This window comes from Penaeus vannamei, chromosome 28, assembly GCF_042767895.1.
Source record: "Penaeus vannamei isolate JL-2024 chromosome 28, ASM4276789v1, whole genome shotgun sequence".
Lineage (NCBI taxonomy): Eukaryota > Metazoa > Arthropoda > Malacostraca > Decapoda > Penaeidae > Penaeus > Penaeus vannamei.
This window is the reverse complement of record NC_091576.1, coordinates 32,883,490-32,905,989: the sequence shown is the minus strand read 5'-3', so window position 1 is coordinate 32,905,989 and position 22,500 is coordinate 32,883,490. Positions and strand designations below refer to the sequence as shown.

Here is a 22,500-nt window from a genome sequence, read left to right as displayed (position 1 = left end):
CACATAAAAAAAAATCCCTGCTCTTATTACCGCTTGTGTACCTAAATTGTACCCTGCCGCCCCCGCCCTCTGTCCCTTCCTCCTCCTCCCTCTCCTATCTCTTCCTCCCTCGTCCACCTCTTCCTCCTCCTCCTCCAACTCCAACTCCTTCTCCTTCTTCCTCCTCCTCCATCTCTTCCTCCCTCTTCCCCCTCCTCCTCCTCCCTCCTCCCCCTCCTCCCTCCTCCCCCTCCTCCTCCATCTCTTCCTCCTCCCTCCTCCCCCTCCCCCTCTTCCTCCTCCCTCCCCTTCCCCCTCCTCCCCACCCCCTCCGCCTACCGGCCACACCAACACCTGCAGTCGGCCGCCTCCTCCAGAGAGCAACGTAAAAGGCATAATAGGCAAGGCCGAGTGACTAAGCCAAAGGAGGAATGCAAAAGAACGATTTAGAAGAGATGGCGAGAGGAGGAGGAGGAGGAGGAGGAGGAGGAGGAGGAGGAGGAGGAGGAGGAGGAGGAGGAGGAGGAGGAGGAGGAGGAGGAGAGGGCGAGTGAGAAGAGAGGAAGAGGAGATGGAGAGAGGAGGAGGGTGACAGAGAGGAAGAGAAGATGGAGAGAGGAGGAGGGTGACAGAGAAGAGAGATGGAGAGGGGGAGGGAAGGAGGGCGAGAGGAAGGAAGGAGGAGGGGAGGGAGGGGAAGGAAGAAGGATGGGAAAGAGAGGGAAGGAGGCAAGGAGGGAAGGGAGGGAAGGAGGGAGAAGGCAAGGAGGGAAGGAAGGAGGTAAGGGGAAGGGGAGAAGGAAGGGAGGAGGGAGAAGGCAAGGAGGGAAGGAAGGAGAGAGGGAGGAGGTAGGGAGAAGGGAGGGAGGGAGGGGAAGGGCGTCGACCTTATTAAATGCATATTGTAATGCCCCGAGTTCGGCTGCTCCACGTGAGGCCTCAGCCCCGTGATGGATAGCCTTGCCTCCCCCCCTTCCCCTTCCCCTTCCCCCTCCCCCTCTCTCCCGCATACTCGAAAGAGAGAAGGACGAACAGACAACAAAGGCAATGTAAACACAACACCAACGATGCCCAGACGAAAAGAAGTGTATAAAAAACAGAAAATAGGAAAAAAAAACAGCAAACACAAATTAGAAAAAAAACGAATAAAGAAAAAAATAATGCCTTAAAAAAACCATAACCCAACCCGGAAACACACACCCACACACACGCACACCCACACCCACACACACGCACACGCACACACGCGCACTCACACACACACCCATACACACACACACACAAACACACACACACACACACACACACACACAAACACCCAAACACACACACACACACGCAAAAAAGAAAAAAAAAAAAAAAAAAAAAAAAAAAAAAAAAGAAAAAAAAACGGAAAAAAAAAACCACTTCCACCACCACCTCCTCCTCCTCCAAATCTCCCGCAAAAGCTCCCTCACCTCTGAGCGCCGGCATCTCCAGCGTATGCATCTTGGAGAGCGTGACGAGCAGCGCAAAGCTCTCCTCGTGAACGGAGAGCTTGAACAGCATCTGTCCGCGCACGATCTGCAGCGAAGGCAGCACGATCTTCTTCACGTCCACGTGGGAGATCAGCACGTAGCCCGTCACCTGGGGGGGAGAGAGGGGGGAAGGGGGGTGAGTCAGCGAGTAGATGAGTTATAGGGAAGTGGATGGAAGTGAAGGGGGGGTGAGTCAGCGGGTAGATGAGTAAAGCGGAAGTGGATGAACATGGGGTGTACATAAATAAATAGCTAGATAACTAAATATGTGAGTAATGTTGAGATGTGACGTCACCTGGGGGGGGAGAGGGGGGGAGTCAGGGGGTAGATGAGTAAAGGGTGAGTCAGGGGGTGAATGAGTAATAGGGAAGTGGATGAACATGGGGTGTACATAAGTAAATAAACAGAGTCAGTGGGTAGATGAGTAATAAGGGAAGTGGATGGAAGGGAGGTGTACATAAATAAATAAACAAATAAATAAGTAGATAACTAAATAAATGAGTAATGTTGACATGTGACGTCACCTGGGGGGGGAGAAGGGGGGGGAGAAGAGGGGTGAGTCAGCGAGTAGATGAGTAATAAAGGAAGTGGATGAACATGGGGTGTACATAAATAAATAACTAGATAACTAAATAAATGAAATAAATGAATGTTCACATGGGAGATCAGCACGTAGCCCGTGACCTGGGGGGGAGAAGGGGGGAGAAGGGGGGAGAAGGGGGGAGAAGGGGGGGGGAAGGGGTGTGTGTCAGGGGGTGAATGAGTAATAGGGAAGCGAATGAACATGGGGTGTACATGAGTAAATAAACAAATGAATAAATAACTAGATAACTAAATATATGAGTAATGTTGACATGTGACGTCACCTGGGGGAGAGGGAGTGGGGAGAAGGGGGTGAGTGAGCGAGTAGATGATTAATAAGGAAGTGGATGGAAGTGAGGTGTACATGAATGAATAAATAAATGAGTAATGTTGAAATATGATCAATGAGTAATGTTGAAATGTGACGTCTAGTGCATAGCCCGTCACCTGGGGGAGAGAGGGGGGGAGAAGGGGGGGGGGAGTCAGCGAGTAGATGAGGAATAAGGAAGCGGATGGTAGGGGGGGGGGGTGTACATAAATAAATTAAAAAATATACAAGTAAAGTGGAAATGTGACGGGGGGGGGTGAGTCTGTGAGTAAGTTGGGGATGAATAAGTGAATAAATACTTAAGTTGTGGATGAGTGTATAAATGAGTTGATAGCGGATGGAAATGAGGTGTATATAAGTAGATGAATAAATGAATATATGCGTAAATAGCAAATGGATAAGCTGACTGTAGATGGAGATGAAGAATGAATAAAAAGACAAATGAGTAAAAAAAAGTCCATAATAATAATGATAAACAATTAAAGTACTCTGTAACATAAAACATCAGTCGAACATTCCTACTCGACCTACATATAAAAAAAAAATCCAAAACAAGGACCAAACACCACAGGAAGACAATCGAATGAAACCAAAAAAAAAAAGAAAGAAAGAAAGAAAGAAAGAAAGAAAGAAAGAAAGAAAGAAAGAAAGAAAGAAAGAAAGAAAGAAAGAAAGAAAGAAAGAAAGAAAAAAAAGAAAGAAAAAAAGAAAGAAAAAAGAAAGAAAGAAAGAAAGAAAGAAAGAAAAAAAAGAAAGAAAGAAAGAAAAAGAGACACGCCCTCCACACAAAACCCCAAACGACAAAATTACACGTTTCCCCGACAATTAAGCTTCCCTAACTGGCCCCAAGACCCAGCTAGCCCCCGTCCACCAGTCGACGAGGAAAAGGAGACACAATAAGCGTCATTTTCAGTCGTTGGTCTTTCGTGAAAGTTCGGTCTGGACGAGGACTAGGCTGCGGTGCTGCTATTAGTGATGGAGGTATTTATAGAGAGACGAAAGGGGAATAAAGATAATCAAGGACATGGGAGTAAATACGAGGAAGGAGAGAGGAATAAATAGTAAAAAGGAAATAGGAATAAAGAGAAAGGATATAGGAATAAAGATAATCAAGGACATGGGAGTAAATACGAGGAAGGAGAGAGGGATAAATAGTAACAAGGAAATAGGAATAAAGAGAAAGGATATAGGAATAAAGAGAAAGGATATAGGAATAAAGATAATCAAGGACATGGGAGTAAATACGAGGAAGGAGAGAGGAATAAATAGTAACAAGGAAATAGGAATAAAGAGAAAGGATATAGGAAGAAAGATACTCAAGGACATGGGAGTAAATACGAGGAAGGAGAGAGGAATAAATAGTAACAAGGAAATAGGAATAGAGAAAGGATATAGGAATAAAGATAATCAAGGACATGGGAGTAAATACGAGGAAGGAGAGAGGAATAAACAGTAACAAGGAAATAGGAATAAAGAGAAAGGATATAGGAATAAAAATAATCAAGGACATGGGAGTAAATACGAGCAAGGAGAGAGGAATAAATAGTAACAAGGAAATAGGAATAAAGAGAAAGGATATAGGAATGAACAATAATAAGGTTATGGGAGTAAATAAGAGCAAGGAGAGAGGAATAACCAGTAACAAGGAAACAGGAATAAAGGAGTAAGGAGTAGGAATAAACAATAACAAGAAATATTTGGAATAACAGTGGAGGGAATGATCGTTATCGTTAAAGAAGGAGAAAAAGAAGAAAAAGGGGAAGAAAAATAATAAGAAGGAGAAGAAAAAGAAAAGGGCCGTTGTGTAAGATTAATAATACTAACATTAACAAACAAGATGTATGCAGTGTACCCAGCTATCTATACTGAATCTAGCCCTCCCTCCCCGACAAAAAATAAGGGAAAAAAGAAAGAATGAACACAAAAAGGAAAAAGAAAGAAAGAAGAAAGAATGAAAGAAAACCAAATAATCCTCCAAAACAGACAAACAAAACAAACTCAAAATAACCAATAAAAAACAAAAAGACAAATAAAAAAACTCAAAATAACCAACAAAAAACAAATAAAAAAATAAAATAAAATAACAGCAATAAAAAAAATAAAAAAACTCAAGAAACCAGTCAAAAAACAGCAAAAAAAAAAAAAAAAAAACTAAAAAATAGCAAAACCAGCCCTCGAGCCTCACCTCCCGAATGTACTGCAGGAAGGACAGGTCGAGGTTCTCATCCTGCAGCCACGTCAGCTCGAGGTTCCCGTCCACGTAGGTGCAGTTGATGTAGCGGTCGCGCAGGTTGCGGTAGTGGTGCTCGCGGTTCGAGGGCACCGACATGCGCCCGGTCGTCCCGATGCAGACTGCGGGAGGAACCAGGGAACGGGTCAGTAAATTGGATAAATGAGTAGACACAGGGGAAATGGATCAATAAAATGAATAAATGAACACAAGGAAAATGGATAAATAAATAAATACAAGGTAAATAAATAATTAAACACTAGGTAAATGGATAAATGAATAGACAGAAGGGAAATGGATAAATAATTAAACACAAGGTAAATGAACAAATAATTAAACACAAGGTAAATGGATAAATAAATAAGGGAAGAAGCGAGGAATATATGAATGAATGAATGAATGAAACAAACTGAATAACTAAATAAACACAAGGTAAATGTTTAAGATACTAAAAAAAAAGGGAAAAAGAAGGGGATTTACCAGCTATATTCTAATTTCTTCCCTTTTCAACAAAATGAAAAAAATAGGAAGACAAAATACAGGAATTACTTTTGACACTCAACAAACTTACTTACTCCAAGCCAAGTCAGACCAAAACTAAAAATTAGTAAATAGGCAAGTCAATCCCCGGGTAATTGAAGGGTTGATGGAAATGGTGCCAAAGATGTGAAGGCTTGATGAAAATGGTGCCAAAGATATTAAAAGCCTTGATGGAAATGGTGCCAAAGATATGAAGGATTGATGGAAATGGTGCCAAAGATATGAAGGCTTGATGGAAATGGTGCCAAAGATAAGAAGGACTGATAGAAATGGTGCCAAAGATATGAAGGCTTGATGGAAATGGTGCCAAAGATATTAAAAGCCTTGATGGAAATGGTGCCAAAGATAAGAAGGACTGATAGAAATGGTGCCAAAGATATTAAAAACCAATCAATCTCACCAAAAATGAACTTCACTGCACAAACCCTATGCCATTATCACATCAACACTAGCAATTTAAAACGCAACTGACTGGCACGTCAATTTTTATCTAATTCTATAATTCGGTCGAGAGAAAAAAAAGAACAATAATAGAAAGAAGAAACATAAAAAAATATCAAATACTTTAATCGAATACAATCAAATATATATTCTTAAGAAAACCGTAATGATCCACGGACTCTTGGGAATCACAATCACGTGCAAGGCATTTTCCTGACAAGCTTTCAAGAAGGAGAACAAGAAGATGAGGAAGACGAAGAGAAAGGGGGAGAAAAGGAAGAAGAAGAAGAGGAGGAGGAGGAAGAAGAAAAAGAAAAAGGAGAAAAATAAGAACAAGGTGATGAAGACGACGAAGAGAAAGGGGGAGAAAAGGAAGAAGAGGGGGAGGAAGAAGAAAAAGAAAAAGGAGAAAAATAAGAACAAGACGATGAAGAAGACGAAGAGAAAGGGGGAGAAAAGGAAGAAGAGGAGGAGGAAGAAGAAAAAGAAAAAGGAGAAAAATAAGAACAAGATGATGAAGAAGACGAAGAGAAAGGGGGGGGGGGAAGGAAGAAGAGGAGGAGGAAGAAGAAAAGGCAAAAAGGAGAAAAATATGAACAAGAAGATGAAGAAGACGAAGAGAAAGGGGTATTGAAAAGGAGGAGGAGGAGGAGAAGAAGACGAAGAAGAAGAAGAGAAAGGAGGACAAAAGAAAGAAGAAAAAAGAAGAACAAGAAAAGGAAGAAGAAAAAAGAAGAACAAGAAAAGGAAGAAGAAAAAAGAAGAACAAGAAAATTAAGAAGGAAGAAGAAGAACAAGAAGATGAAGAAGACGAAGAGAAAGGTGGAGAAAAGGAGGACGAAGAAGAAGAAGCGGAGGAGGAGGAAGAAGAAGAAGCAGAAGAAGCAGAAGAAAAAGAAAAAAGAAGAAGAAGGAAAAGCAAAAGGCCGTTGTGTAACAGCGAAAGAAAAGCAGTCAGCAGGAGAGCGCCACCATCGCCCTTTCGAACACCCCGACCCACAAAACCCGCCTCGCCAGAACTTACAAAATTGCTTCCGAGAACGCAGGGAAACGGACGCGGCGGCAACAGCTGACCGAACGCGGGATCGAGACGGATTCCTCGCGAGAAACGAGGATTTTTTGGCGGGAAAGGCGGAATGGCGATCAAATTATCTCTTCGGGACTGGACGAGTCGCAGACCGCAACTTGGTCTCGCATTCTTTGCTCATTCCGGCTTCGGTCTCTCTCGACGTTCTTATTCTTTCTATCTTTCCCTTCCTCCATCTCTCTCTCTGTCTCTAACCCTTCCTCCCTCTCCTTCTCTTTTTCCCCCCTTTCCCTACCTCTCGTTCTCTCTCTTTCCCTACCTCTCGTTCTCTCTCTTTCCCTACCTCTCGTTCTCTCTCTTTCCCTACCTCTCGTTCTCTCTCTTTCCCTACCTCTCGTTCTCTCTCTTTCCCTACCTCTCGTTCTCTCTCTTTCCCTACCTCTCGTTCTCTCTCTTTCCCTACCTCTCGTTCTCTCTTTCTCTTCCCCCCCCCCCTTTCTCTTTTTCTCTTTCTCTCTCCCTCCTCTTTCTTGACTCAATATTCATTTTTTCTTTCTCTACTTATAATAATAGCTGATTGTGCAACTTTAATCCCCTTCAGATATTGCACATCAGTCACTGGAAGTCGGACTTACTGGCAATGCAAGTATAATTTGCACAATAATATCTCCCTCCCTCTCTCTCATCTCCTATCTTCTTCTCTCTCTTCCTCTCGTATCTCCTATCTCCTTCCTTCTCTCTCTCTCTCCCATCTCTCCCTGCCCCTCTCCCCCCTCTCTCTCTTTCTCATCTCCTTTCTCCCTCTCCCTCTCATCTATCTCCCCCTCTCACCTTCTCTCTCTCTCTCTCTCATCTATCTCCCCCTCTCACCTTTTCTCTCTCTCTCATCTCCTATCTCCCCCTCTCAACTTCTCTCTCTCTCTCTCATCTCTCATCTCCTACCTCCCCCTCCCACCTTCTCTCTCACCCTCTCTCTCATCTCCTATATCCCCCCCTCTCACCCCCCCCCTCTCTCTCTCTCTCTCCCATCTCCTATCTCCCCTCCCCTTCCCCTCCCCCCCTCCACCCTCACCCCCCTCCAGCCCCCCTAGCGACACGAATCAACCTGCCAATCAGCTGAAGCGTTAAATAGGAGACGCGCCCGACCCTGACCAATGGGGGGGGGGGGGGGGGTCTGAGCGCTGGCTTCGGGCGGGCTCTCAATCCGGCGTCGGGTTACAGGGCTTTATTTACCCGGACGGATACCTAATCCTCCGCGACGTCGAGATAAGAGTTGCTTATTCAATTAGTCGCCGATGACCGAGGGGGAGATAGGGAGGGACGGTAACAGCGGCGCCGCGGAATATCTGAATTTTATTTTTTATTTATTTATTTTTTTGGAGAAGCTTAATTTGACTTTTTTTTTTTTACTTTTTTTTAAAATCTGATTTGAGTCTTTTTTTTTTTTTTTTTTTAAGCTTAATTTGACTTTTTTTTAACCCTTTTTATTTAATCTGATTTGAGTCTTTTTTACGTTTTTTTTATAGACAGTATCCTCTTATCGGGTTTAATTAACCTTAATCATTACTCGACCGTTACAACTGGCTCTCTTATCTACTCTGGCGTAAATATGCGCAGGGAATGTTGGGCAGAAAAAAAAAGTATATAAGAAACCGTTTGCATAAATTAGAGAAAATACCTCGCACTTAAGTCTTACCTGATTGCTGCCCGAGTCGGACTTGGAGATAAAACAGCGAACTCGAGGAAAATGAGAAGCGAAACCTTCCACGAACTTACCTCCGTGGCCGCGTCCTTAAGCGTAAACAGCATGCAGAGAGTAAAACAAAACTGAGTGCGTGCGTGCGTGCGAGCTCACCACACCCACGCCCACGCCCTCACCCTCCCTACCCTTCCCCCGCCCCGCCCGCGCAAGCCCGAAGGACCGGGCGAGCGCGAGCCTGGCGGGGCGTGCGGGCGTGCGGGCGCTACTTACTCTTGCCCTTGCCGAAGTCGGCGGCCCTGTCGTCGAGCGCGAGGGCGAACGCGAAGCACACAGCCAGCAGGAGGGACGATCTCTCGAGCACTCGCGCCATCACCTTCGCCGCCGCGCTTCTCACGTGAAGACTTCTTATATAAATATATATATATACTTTTCTTTCCTTTCTCTCCCTCTCTCTCTCTCTTTCTTCCTCTTTCTAAATATATTATCTATATATCTCTATATACTCTCTTTATATATGGCACTAGGAGGAGTTTTTTGTGGCACGCGTTCGAGAGCTCAGCCAAGCGACAGCGCTCCGAGCAGACCCCCAGACTCATCGTGCATCTCGGGGATCCTGAGGCTGGGGTGGTCGTCAGGTGCCCAGGGCAGCGTCCGCCTTCATGCTGACTCACACTCGCCCGCCACACGCCCGTGCCCTGCTCTCCAGGCGCGCGCCCTCTCGCTCCGCCCTCGTCTGCGGCCCGGAGGCGGCGTCACCATCTTGTTCGGCATCTGTTTGTGGCACCGCGAAGGGAAAGGGTTAGACATGGCACAGGGGCAGCCAGAGCCTTGCTGAGGAACCGCGCGCTGACTTCTCCTTCGGCGTTGCTTCCAGACCGTGTGTGAGTGTGTGTGTTTGTGTCTGTTTGTGTGTGTGTGTGTGTGCGTCGCAGCCTGATCGGACGGCGCGCGACGCCTCGGCCGCGAACCTGACCCTCGTCGCGGTAGCCAGCGGCGGGCCCTTGCCTTCGCCGGGTTACGTGACGCAGGGGCCGCCCTCCCTCCCCCGCCCCCCATTCCCAACCGTCTCCTGCCCCCTCCCCCATCACCACCATCCCCCGCTACGCCTCGCCAGCACCGCCATCGCCATCCTCGTCCTCCCCTCCGCCCCGTCCGTGATGAAAATCCAAAGCCCGCCTATCGGGCCTCCATCTCGATTAATGGCTATGACTTGGCACGTTCAGGCGAGGTTATTAAAACATTTTTTGTGTCGGGCCTAAAAGCTGGCTGGAATGGCGGCGGCGGCGGCGGCGGCGGCGGCGGCGGGGCCATGCCAGTGTCATCCGCAAACCTGCCAGCAGGAGGCGCGACCCTCATGGTCGAAAGTCGCGGCCGATTCGCGTGTTGGCGTGACACGTACGGGAGGGAACCGAGGATGACGTCAGCGGCGTGTGTCGCTATCGCCCGATCGGCGAGAGGACGCCCGACGGCCCTCGGGAAGCGATGCGGGGAAGCGACGCAAAACCCGACGGGAGAGACGGAAGAAAAGAGAGAAAAAAAAATCGATAGCCAAAAGAGGGAATGGAGGAACGAGACACCAAAAGCGCGCAGAAAAGGAAAAAAAAAGAGAATTCCAGTTTCCAAATGGAGAAGCGAAGGCCAGCTTGAGGTAGGCCTCCTCAGATCTTACACACAAGACGTGACAGAACCTCAAGGCCGATCGAAGCGCCCCCTCCCCTACCCCTTTCCCCCTCCCCCTCCCCCTCTCCTACCCATAACCCCCTCCCTCTCCCCCACCCCTAACCCCTGGCCCCTAATACCCCAACAGACAACGCAAGATAACACATTTGTAAAAATACAAAAGAAAAATATAATAAAAAAAACTTTCTCTCCCCTAATCCTTCCCAAAGGAGACAAAACCAATGAAAAACAACACTAAAATAAAAAACAAGACCTTAAAAACATGACAAAAAATCTGATATCTCGAGAGAGAGAGAGAGAGAGAGAGAGAGAGAGAGAGAGAGAGAGAGAGAGAGAGAGAGAGAGAGAGAGAGAGAGAGAGAGAGAGAGAGAGAGAGAGAGAGAGAGAGAGAGAATATCGAGAGAGAAACATAGAGAGATATCGAGAGAGAGAGAGAGATAGATAGAGAGATAGGTTAATAGCTAGGTTAAGAGAAAGAGAAAGAGAGAGAACGAGAGACAGAGAGAGAAAGAGCGAGAAGGACCGAATCCCCCAGAGCGCGTAAGGTCCTCCCTCAGAGCGGATTCACCCCCTGACGTGCCTCGCATATGTGAACGAATGATTGAGTAAGACGGCCATGAATGAACGACTCCTTCGGGCACTGCCTCTTTTTTCCTCTCTCTCTTCTCCTTTTTTTTTCTTATTCTTTTCGTGTTTTTTAAAATTCTTGTTTTATTTCTCTCTCTCGCTTTTTTCTTATTCTTTTCGTTTTTTCTTAATTTTTCTTTGATCTCTCTCTCTCTCTCTCTCTCTCTCTCTCTCTCTCTCTCTCTCTCTCTCTCTCTCTCGCTTTTTTCTTAATTCTTCTTTGATCTCTCTCTCTCTCTCTCTCTCTCTCTCTCTCTCTCTCTCTCTCTCTCTCTCTCTCTCTCTCTCTCTCTCTCTCTTTTTCTTAATTCTTCTTTGATCTCTCTCTCTCTCTCTCTCTCTCTCTCTCTCTCTCTCTCTCTCTCTCTCTCTCTCTCTCTCTCTCTCTCTCTCTCTCTCTCTCTCTCTCTCTCTGTCATGGTACGAATGCAGGCGCAAAAGATTAGATGTGACTAAAAGAAAATGAGAGTGAAGGAGAAGAAAAGAGGGAGATACGGATGGAGAGAGGGGGGGGGGCGAAAGGAGGGCGAAAGGAGGGTAAAGGGAGTGAGAGAGAGAGAGAGAAAGAGTAGGAGATAAAATGTATTGCACCCAAAACCGAACAACCAAACAAAGAAAAAATACGTGGATTCATAAACTAGTAAATAAAAAATCTCTCTCTCTCTCTCTCTCTCTCTCTCTCTCTCTCTCTCTCTCTCTCTCTCTCTCTATCTATCTATCTATCTATCTATCTATCTATCTATCTATCTATATATATATATATATATATACACATACATAAGACACAAACATACATATCTATATATATACACACAAGGAAAACCATCCCCAAAATGCACTCATCCTGGCTCGACATCTCCCTCTAGAACAAGGACCAGCAAGGAGCGCAAGATACAAATATCCAGAGAAGAAGAGGAGGAGGAGAAGTAGAGGGGGGAGGAGGAGGAGGAGAAGTAGAGGGGGAAGGAGGAGAAGAAGTAGAGGGGGAAGGAGGAGGAGGAAAAGTAGAGGGGGAAGGGGTAGAGGAGATGAAGAAGGTGGAAAGGAGTACAAGTAGGAGGAGGAATAAAGGAGAAGTAGGAGGAGGAGGAAAGGAGAAGTAGAAGGGGGAAGGCGAGTAAGAGAAGCAAGAGTAGGAGGGGGAAGGCAAGTAAGAGGAGGAGGAGTAGGAGGGGGAAGGGGGAGCAGGAGAAGCAGGAGTAGGAGGGGGAAGGGGAGCAGGAGAAGCAGGAGTAGGAGGGGGAAGGGGAGCAGGAGAAGCAGGAGTAGGAGGGGGAAGGGGAGCAGGAGAAGCAGAAGTAGGAGGGGGAAGGGGAGCAGGAGAAGCAGGAGTAGGAGGGGGAAGGGGAGCAGGAGAAGCAGGAGTAGGGGGGGGGAGGGGAGCAGGAGAAGCAGGAGTAGGAGGGGGAAGGGGAGCAGGAGAAGCAGGAGTAGGAGGGGGAAGGGGAGCAGGAGAAGCAGGAGTAGGAGGGGGAAGGGGAGCAGGAGAAGCAGGAGTAGGAGGGGGCAGAGGACGAGGAGGAGGACCCGAGGAGCCCACGGAGCATCTGTTGGACATTTTCCAGGCGAGCCGCGGGCGCCACCGCCGGACCGAGCCATTGTTCACCTGTCCGACTCTCAGGGGGAGGGGGGGCGGGGCGGGGGAGGGGGGAATGGGGGGAAGGGGATGCAAGGGATGCAGGGGAGTAATTACCCCCTGGAACACCTACTGGGAACGCCACAGGGGCCTCGGACGTCTCTGTTTTTTTCCCTCTCCCACTTTTTCTCTCTCTCTCTGTTCTACGTGTTACACTCGCGAGGAGATGGAGACAGAGATGCGCGGAAGGGAGGGAGGAAAAGAGGGAAGACAATAAAAACAGACAAAAGAGAGAAGGAAAATATCAAAGCGCAGAAGAGTACGTGCACACAAAGAAAGAAACGAGATGATGCTGAAGAGAACGAGCGCAACCGGGACCAAAAAAAGGGGACCCAAAAAGAGGAGGAGAACAGGGGAACCGAAAGGGAAAGCATTAAAGGGGGAACCTAAAAGAAGAGCCGAAAAGGGGAGCCTTAAGGGGGGAACCTACAGGGGGAGCCTAGAAGGGGAGCCGAAAAGGGGAGCCTTAAGGGGGGAGCCTAGAAGGGGAGCCTTAAGGGGGGAGCCTAGAAGGGGAGCCTAAGAGAGAAGCCAAAAAGAGGAGCCGAAAAGAGGAGCCGAAATGGAGGACCAGGCGAGCGAAGCGACCGGCGGCCCCCTCGGCCCCCTCGGCCTCCGCGACACCCGGCAATTGGGGATCGCCCTCTGACAGGAACATGACGGAGGCGAAGCAGCGGTAATGATGCGCGCGTCAGGGAGGCTGTAATTGCTGCGGGAGATGACGATGACGACGCGGCGGTAATTAATCGCCGGTGACAGGGCGGCCATTATCGGACCGTTCGCGCGCTCGGAATCGGGAAGAGAAATGGGGGACGAGGTGGAAGAGGAGAGAAAACTGGGAAGGAGAGGGAAGACGAGAGAATTGGGGAGGGAGAGGGGAGAGGAGAGAAAACTGGGAAGGAGGAGATGGAAGAGAAAAAATATTTGGGATGATAGTAGATAGTTGGCATTTGATGAAGTCGACATAAAAACCGCGGAAAGGAGAACCAATACAAAATAGGAAGGAGCTAAAGAGGGGAAAACAAGGGGAAAGCCAGTGAAGAAAACGAGCAAGAAAACGGTTTCCTCCCATTGCACTGCCCCCCCCCACCCCCCACCCCCCCTGCACGCACATTCCGGAGAGAAGAACCGCACGCGCACATGACGCAAGCGGCGCGCGGAATGCAGCCCGCGGGACGTCGGAACCGCGGCGACTGTCACCAGCTCCCGCGCCCCCGCACGCCCCAGCTGGCGTCGAGGCGGCGGCGACGTGGCCGAGCGACGCCCGTTCCCACGCCCACGGCGCTGCACGGAAATGCTTGGCGTGGCGGAGGGCGCGCAGGTGGCGCTTGCCCGCGCCCTCCCGCCCGAGGAGCACCTCGACGCGGCGTCTGGGTATCGGCAGACGGAGGCAACACTCATGCACTTTGTGTATGTACTTATATATACACATATATACATATCTACACACACACACACACACACACACACACACACACACACACACACACACACACACACACACACACACACACACACACATATATATATATATATATATATATATATATATATATATATATATATATATATATATATATATTTACACATATATATTATATATATATAACAGCTACTAGTCTAGTCGGACTTGTATATGTTAGCAATGCCTGATGAGTCCCCCCCCTCCACCCGTTTACACCTTCCCCCTTGCCATCCCCCCGTCCATGCACCCCCCTCCCCCGGCCATGACACCCTCTGCGGTAACTGGTCCAGGCGCTGGCATCTCCCAGGAGCCTCAACGCCGAGCCGGCCGGAAGTCCCGTCATCTTCCAGGTAAACACACGAGAAGACCTGTTTCTCTCTGTCTCTCTCTCTCTCTGTTTCTCTCTGTCTCTCTCTCTCTGTCTCTGTCTCTCTCTCTCTCCCTCCCTCCCTCCGTCTCTCTTTCTCTCCTTCCAATATACAACAACGAAAATGAGTATGGAAAAAAAGATCGAGATTGACAGACAGATACAAGACAGACAGACAAGACAGATCTCAAAACACTATACGAAGAGCATCGTTAGCACAATTCGCCACGCCCCTCCCACAAGCCACGCCCCTCTCACACGCCACGCCCCCCCCCCCTTATGGCCCAACGTTCACCCGAATGAACCACCAACCGAACCCCACTGAACACGTACATCACACCCCGTCCAGCAGCGCGAACGTAACCCTGACGTTCTTCCGAGACGCCGATCAAAAAAAAAAGAAAAAGAAAAAAAAGAGATCAACGACAATGCTGCATAAAGACCGCAAGGCCACGATCCTTTAAAAGGCAATCGGGAGAAGAAAAAAAATTGAACCAGACGAAATTAAGAAGAACCCGGTCTCAGGCAGCCAAGCCAAGCCAGCCAAGCCACTCGCTGCGAAACGGACGCGAAATGCCGCCGCCCTCGGGTTCTACTCTGGTTTATTCGATTTTGTCGATTGTTTCCCTTTTCGTCCACGCCTTCCCCCCCCTCTTTCTCTCTCTCTCTCTCTCTCTCTCTCTCTCTCTCTCTCTCTCTCTCTCTCTCTCTCTCTCTCTCTCTCTCTCTCTCTCTCTCTCTCTTCTTTCTTTCCCTTTCTCTCTCTCTTTTCCCCTTATATCTAACTCCGATCACTCTTTAATTTCTTCTCTTCTATTTGAATGTCTACTCCCTTCTTATCCACGTCTCTCTCCCCTTATCTGCCTATCTATCTACCTCTCTATCTCTTTCTCTCTCCGTGTCTCCGCTTCCGGCTTCAATTACTGATAGTAACCTTAATAGTAACTGTACCAGCAAGAGGAAGAGCGAAGGGCAAGGGGGTAAGAGGGCAAAGGGGGGGGGAGGCCGATGACAAAGGATGGAAAGGGGGCGAAGGGAGGGGAGGAGAAGAAAGAGAAGCAGTAAGAAGAGAAAAAAAGAGACGAAAAAGATGGAAGTGTGGTGGTAGGGGAGCGTCCGGGAATAAAGAAGGCAGAGGGGGGAGGAGAGCAAAGGAGAGGAGAGGAGAGGAGAGGAGAGGAGAGAAGAGAGGGAGGAGAGGGAAGGGGGAAGGAGAAGGGAGATGAGAGGGGGAGAGAAGAGAGGAGAAGAGAGGGGAGAGGAGGGGAGAGGGAAGAGAGGAGAAGAGAGGGGAGGAGAGGGGAGAGGGAAGAGAGAAGTGGGAGAGAGGGAGGGGAGACAAAGGGGGTGTGGCTGTGCTTGCAGAGAGACGTCCCAGTGCGGTTATTGATGCATTTGTTACGCCATTTTTTATATCTATTTTTTCCTCTCTTTGGCCTTTTACTCCCCCTTCCCCCTCCCCCTTTTTTCTCGACTTATAATAGGGACCTGGCGTCGTCCAAGGGCGCCCTCCCTTCTGGTCCCGCTGACGGAGACCGGGCTGGATGACTCCAGGCAGTTCAAGACCCTTTGACTTTGGGGCAAAGGGAGGAGGAGGGGGGGGCAGGAAGGCAAGGGAGTAGGCAAGAAAAAGAGTAAAGGGGAAGGGGGAAAAGAAGAGAAGAGAGGCAGAGTAGAGACGAGAGGGAGGGGAGGGGTGAACACTCTCGCAGTCTTATTGTTTATTCAGAGCTATGCAAGTGAGTCGCCCGATCGGCCTCTTGATTTATGCGGCGCTGTGCGAGGCACCGGGGCTCGGCGGACGCCCCTCCGCTGCGACGGGCGTTCCGAGCGACGGCCGAGCGCGGGGGAGGCGTCTGGCGTCGTAGAGCGTCGCGCCGCCGGGTCTCGGGCCTCGCGCAGGAGCTAATTAAGCTCGTTTTGCATAATGACGGAGGCGGTAATGAGGTCTTCGTGACATCCAGCGCCGGCTTCTGCAGCACAGGCAACGTGGACACTTGGAGACGTCGAGCGGCCGGCGGACAAGGTACGAAGGGGGGGGGGGGGTCACCGAAGAGACCTGTCGCTGGTCGTGGCCCTCGAGACCGCCCTCCCACGCCCGCGCCACCAGGAAGGGAGAGGCCAGGCGAAGTATGCAAATGACGCACAGACCTAATAGACGCACCGCCGCCACGCCGCCGCCGCTTCGCGAGCAAGGTCCTCGCAGCGTAGCTTCCGGGGTGGCTTCACGAAGCCCCCAAAATAGCGCCGCCACTTGGGCACCAACGCCCTCCTGCCGCCGTGCCACCCCTCTCGCTGCCCCGCCTCCCCTGCGCCGGCGGAGCGAGGAAAACGAAAATAAAATACAAAGCGCGTCCGCCGCCGCGTCGCTGAAGCAAGAAGCATCAGCAGTTGAAACCCAAGACACGCGAGGCCAGCATGGGACTCGGTCCCGCCTCCAAAACGAGACCAACACGAGTATCAGCTCCAGCATCGACAAACGGTGGTGGGGAGAGGGGAGGCGAGGGGGAAGGGCGGAGAGGGGCGAGGGGAGGGGCGTCCCCCTCCTGCCCCCTCACTCCCCGACGCCCCAACACCACCCCTCGCCCCCTCGGCCGCCGCCCGCCACCCAGCCCCACCCTGGGCGCGCTGTTCCTAAGGGCCCGTGGGCGCCGGCCTTTTGAATGGCGTTCCCAGCACGCCTCAACCCTCAAATAAGGCAGCATCTTGGCCCACGCAACCCACACACACGCCGTCCACCGCCGCGCGCGCACTCAGTAAATCTACTTGTTTTTATGCATTTCCTTTTCCGAGGCGAACATTCCGCGGGTTATTCAAGCCGGCCATAAAAACAGACACGCACACGGGGCAGAGAGGCAGTTACACACGCACGCACAGACAGAGACACAAATCTTTTTTCTCTCCCGACAACACTTAAATCTGTGGATGCGATATATTTCAAGCAAATGGTCTGCAGTGCTTGGGAGTTCACGCACGGCCTAGCACGGGGAGTGGGGACGGGGAGGAACGGGGAGTGGGGAAGGGGAGGAACGGGGAGTGGGGAAGGGGAGGAACGGGGAGTGGGGAAGGGGAGGAACGGGGAGTGGGGAAGGGGAGGAACGGGGAGTGGGGAAGGGGAGGGGGAGGAACGGGGAGTGGGGAAGGGGAGGAACGGGGAGTGGGGAAGGGGAGGAACGGGAAGTGGGGAAGGGGAGGAACGGAGAGTGGGGAAGGGGAAGGGGAAGGGGTCGAGGAGCTTTCAACTGGTGATTTCAACGCTGACTAGTAGGGATCCCACGCAGGCTTTCCGAGGGCTGAGGCGGACTACTTCCTCGGGGTCAGACACGAAAACGAAAACAAACGCCTGCATCTCCATATTTCAGTTCTGTGCGCACTACGTTGTGTCTTTGTTTGTTTTCTTTACTTGGTTTTGTTGGGCGATCGTGCACGCTGTCTCGGAGCCGGTTCTCGTGCGATTTCGACGTGATTACCTTCTCCGAGATGCTGCGTCTGCGTCCGCGGTGGACACGTCTCGTCCGAACTCGGCCACTGCGGTCAGACGTCGCAGGCTGCAGCGCCGTGCTTGATGCTCGTGAGCTTGCAAGCGCGGTGGTGATGGTGGTTGCAAAACTAGTTGTTTGATCGGAGGTGTTGCATCAGAGGGGGAACACAAGACGCGGTGGCCTCCCTCGACCCGACTCCCCTCCCTCGCCTCTCTCCCATCCAGATCCCTTCCCTGACCCCACCCCCTCCACTTCCATCCCAGACCCCCACCCCCCACCCCCCTTTGCCGGCTGCTCCGCCAAGCCTTGACACTTACAACTTTCCCCTACCCCCTACCGGCGCCGTCTCCCTGTCCTCGTCCTCCCGCCGCCCCCGTCTCTCGCGCGCCCTGTCTGCTGCTCCGAGGGCCGCGTCCGCCACGCTGCCCGTCTACTTCGTCTCGAAATGGCACCGATGCCGCTCTCTCGCCTCGTTATCCCCGCCACCCTCATCCTCCCTTCCCGTGTTCCTTGTTCCAGTAATCCCCCGCGTGTTGTTTTCTCGTTTGGGTCTTCCTTCTCAAGAGAGATTTATCGCCCCTCTCCCTCTTCTCCTCTCCCCCCTCTCCCTCTTCTCCTCTCCCTCTTCCCCTCTCCCCCCTCTCCCTCTCCCTCTTCTCCTCTCCCCCTCTCCCCCCTCTAGCATTCGTCGCGAAAACAACGGGGCATTCTTTTCTTCCTCGACGCGCACACAAGCACATGTTCTACACGCGAACGCCTACAAATCTACGATAGATACATACATACGTGTGCATAAACATTCTCTCTCTCTCTCAAACACACACACACACACACAGACACACACAGACACACACATTATAATATATATATATATATATATATATATATATATATATATATATATATATACAAACATAATTTTCGTTAGTGTATATATTAGACTATCCACGACACACCTGTTTACAATGCGAACGGAAGCAGCCCCCCCCTCCCCTCCCACGACTCAACCTCCTCCTCTCTCTTATTCCACCTCTCCTATAATCCTCGACCTCCACCCCCACCCCCACCTACGTTTCTCCTCCCCTTCGCTTTCCCTTCCTTCCCTCCTTCCTCCTCCTCCTCCAAGAGACAGCTGCGGATGTCACCTGTTTCACCTGTCAGCATCCTTCTTAGACGGGGGGGGGGCAGATGAGGATTACGTTGCTCGTTATACCTTAATATGTAATGGATGGGGGAGGTGGTGGGGGGAATGGGGAGAGTGAGGAGAAAGGAGGAAGAAAGGGAGTGGGAAAGATGAGGAAAAAGAGGGGGAACGGGGAGAGTGAGGAGAAGGAGGGGGAGTGGGGAAGATGAGAGAGAATAGACAAGGAAGGGAAAGTTAAGAGAGACTGAAAGAGGATGGGAAAGATGCGAGGGAGAAGGTAAAGTACGGGAATGAGGGAAGAGTGGGGAAGATGAAGAGCAAGAGGGGAGTAGGGAAGGTTAGGAGCAAGAGGGTTGAGTGGGGAAGACGAGGATGAAGAGGGGAGTAGGGGAAGGCGAGGGGGAGAGGAGGGAGTGGGGTAGGAGAGAGCGGGGGTGAGGAGTAATCTCTCGTCTTTATATGGGACGCTTGGGGATGGTCTGCTTGTCGCGGGGACAAATGAGAATATAATACCGACACAATTGATAAAGGCGGATTAAACGAGGGCCGAAGGAAGGGGGAACGGAGAGAAAAGAGGGAGCGAGAGAGAGAGAAAGAGGAGAGGAGAGGGGGAAAGAGAGAATGTAAGAGGGAGAGGGAGAGGGAGAGGGAGAGGGAGAGAGAGAGAGAGAGAGAGAGAGAGAGAGAGAGAGAGAGAGAGAGAGAGAGAGAGAGAGAGAGAGAGAGAGAGAGAGAGAGAGAGAGAGAGAGAGAGAGAGAGAGAGAGAGAGAGAGAGAGAAAAGAGACAAAGTGACGAGAAGAAAAGAAATAGAAGAAAAAAACAACAACAACACGAAACACGCCCAGATCGAAACAGAAAAGAGAAAGAGACGACCGACGACGAAGAACAAGAAAAGAACAACAAGAACGAGAACCCTTCCCCCCCCACTCGCCTCCCCCCACCCCCGCCTCACAAGGAAACGTCCATCACCTCCCAAGACGGAGCGAGTAACGCCGCAGTCTTAAGCCGGGTTAAGCCACGAGACGAGTGAGGCTTAAGAAATGCTAGCCGCCGCCCCCCCCCTCGCCCCCTCCCCCTTACCCCCCCTTCAGAATGCACCGCGACGCTCTTCAAAAATGGCGGGGGGGGGGGGGAGGAAGAAGAAGATTTGGAGGAAGAGGAGGAAGATTTGAAGAAAGAGGTGTGTAGGAGGAGAAGGTGGAGAATAGGGTGAGCAGGGAGGAGGAGGAGGAGAATAGGGTGAGCAGGGAGGAGGAGGAGGAGAATAGGGTGAGCAGGGAGGAGGAGGAGGAGAATAGGGTGAGCAGGGAGGAGGAGGAGGAGGAGAATAGGGTGAGTAGGAAGGAAGAGGAGGAGGAGGAGGAGAATAGGGTGAGTAGGGGGGATGAGGAAGAGGAGGAGGAGAATGAGAGGAAGAGCTAGGGGAGGGGGGGATGCGCTTGTGGCATTTGTTTTCGCGGCGAATACTGCTAACGAACGCGACCTGGTCCCAGCAAACCCGAGAGAAGGGTTATGCTACTTCTGTCGCCCCCCCCCCCCCCTCTGCTCTGCACGCCGACGCCGCCCTCGAGCGCTGCCGCCGTTCCTCCCCCCGACAGGCGGGCGGGGAACCTCTCCCGAATCCTTGCAAAACCCGACAAATAAACTACTCAATCCTGCCTTCAGTAGGACAACTTCGGCGTCTTCTCGAGGACTGGCCAGGACACGCCCCTTTTCCCCTCTATCACCGCCAGGCCACGCCCCCTTACCCCCCTCCCCCTACCAACGTTAGGCCACGGCCCCTTCTTCCTCCCCCCCCCCCCCACACTGCCCCACTAAACACCAACTCACGCTTGCTTTTTTCATGATAATTTTTACCGTCTCCTCCTCCCACCCCCGTCACTTCTTGCCGTCTCGCCCTCTGACCCCTCTTTCTCTCCTCTTTCCTCCTTCCCGTTCTCTTTCTTCCTTTCTCAACATTCTCCTTTATCACCTCCATCGCTCCCTTCCCTCCGTCACCCATCGGTTCTCCCTGAATTCCCCACACACGCAAATAAAAGAAAGAAAGAAAAAATCCTTCCCATTTTCACAAGGCAAACTCCTCCCTGTCTCTCGTCCCTCTCCCCCTCTCTCTTCCTTCTTTCTCCTCCCTCTCCCTCTCCCTCTCCCCCTCTCTCTTCCTTCTTCCCCCTCCCTCTCCCTCCTCCCGAAGGAATGACAACAACAAAAGTCCTTCACAACTTCACAAAACGCCCACGGAGCCGAAGGGACAACGCCGATCGTCCTTCACATTTTCACAAGGCAAACGCGAAGGAATGACAACAACAAAAGTCCTTCACACCTTCACAAAACGCCAACGGAGCCGAAGGGACAACGCCGATCGTCCTTCACATTTTCACAAGGCAAACACGAAGGAATGACAACAACAAAAGTCCCTCACATTTTCACAAAACGTCGGAAAAGATCGGAACACGCGGCGGCACCTCACTCACACCCGCCGCTCGCGACACGGAACGAAACTCCCTATACCTGATACATCATGACAACTCCCTCCCTCCCTCCCTCCCTCCCCTTCTTCCCTTTTCTTCTCTTACTCCCATCTCCCCTTCTCTCCTCCTACTCCCTCCTCCTCTTCTTCCCTTCCTCGTCCTTCCCTTTTCTTCCCTCCCTCCCCCTTCCCTTTTCTTCCCTCCCTCCCCCTTCCCTTTTCTTCCCTCCCTCCCCTCATCCTCCTTCCCTTACTCCCGCCTCCCCTTCTCTCCTCAAACACCTTCCTTCTTACCTCTCCTTTCCCCTTCCTCGACCCAGATCCACCATCCTTTCCCTCCCCCTCTCCCTTCCATCCGCTCCTCCCTCACCTAGCCCTCTTCCCTTTCCCCTCCCACCCCCTCCCTTCCCCACCCTCACCCTATCCTACTTACTCCTACGTAAGTACTCTGCCCTTCCCCGACTCTACTCTACCCTACCCTACCCAACACCCTCCTCTCCTACCTACCCATCCCGTCCCCATGCCCTTCCCTCCCCTCCCCCCCTACCCCGCCCACGCCACCCCTCCCCTCCCTATCCTCCCTACCCCGCCCACGCCTCCCCTTTCTTCGCATATCCTTGGCTTCTTGTCCCTCCTCCTCCGTCAACCTGCCTCGTCCTTTCCCTCCGTGTCGCCGTGTTTTGTCGTGTCCACGTGGGTAGGTGCGTGCGGGGGCTGTTGGGGTGCTTGTGCTTTTGTGTGTGTGTGTGTGTGTGTGTGTGTGTGTGTGTGTGTGTGTGTGTGTGTGTGTGTGTGTGTGTGTGTGTGTGTGTGTGTGTGTGTGTGTGTGTGTGTGTGTTTGCGCGCGCGTGTGCGTGTGCGTTTAGTGATTGTATGCATGTTAGTGTTTGCATGCATGCCCAAGTGTTCGATGGATACAGTCTGTGCATTACTGTATGTCGGCGGGCGTGGGTCTACCTCCACCCTGACCACTCCCAACGCCAAGCTCCTCCCGACAGCCGCCCACTCCGCCCACTCCGCCCGCCGCCGAACAGCAAAACATACCTCGATATAGCATACCTGAGCAGTCGTGAGTCGGACATCAGAACTGGCAAGGCCACGACCCACTCGATGGCAACAGTTGACGTGAGCCCCCCTCCCCCTCTCCCCTCCCCCCCTCCATCCCCCTACTCCCTTCCTCCATCAGCATTACTTTGAAGACTCAATAAACCTTTTATCTCGAACCGCGCTCGCCCGTGAGAGAATTCAGAGTAAGCGCCGCCAAAAATCAAAATTAAAAAATT

The 22,500-nt window shown here is 51.0% G+C and overlaps 1 protein-coding gene across 3 annotated transcripts in view; it reads right to left on the bottom strand.

Annotated features, from left to right (window-relative positions):
* Positions 1-22,500, bottom strand: part of Egfr (epidermal growth factor receptor) — a 419,937-nt gene that overhangs the window by 12,480 nt on the left and 384,957 nt on the right. For 2 of the 3 annotated variants that reach the window (XM_070142029.1, XM_070142030.1), the window contains exons 2-3: positions 4,592-4,758; positions 1,437-1,605 (exon numbers count right to left, since the gene is read on the bottom strand). In XM_070142029.1, the coding sequence (XP_069998130.1) occupies positions 1,437-1,605; positions 4,592-4,758 (336 nt within the window). Of the gene's footprint in view, positions 1-1,436; positions 1,606-4,591; positions 4,759-8,616; positions 9,118-22,500 lie in introns of all 3 variants that reach the window. The other variant, XM_070142031.1, reaches the window with a different exon arrangement.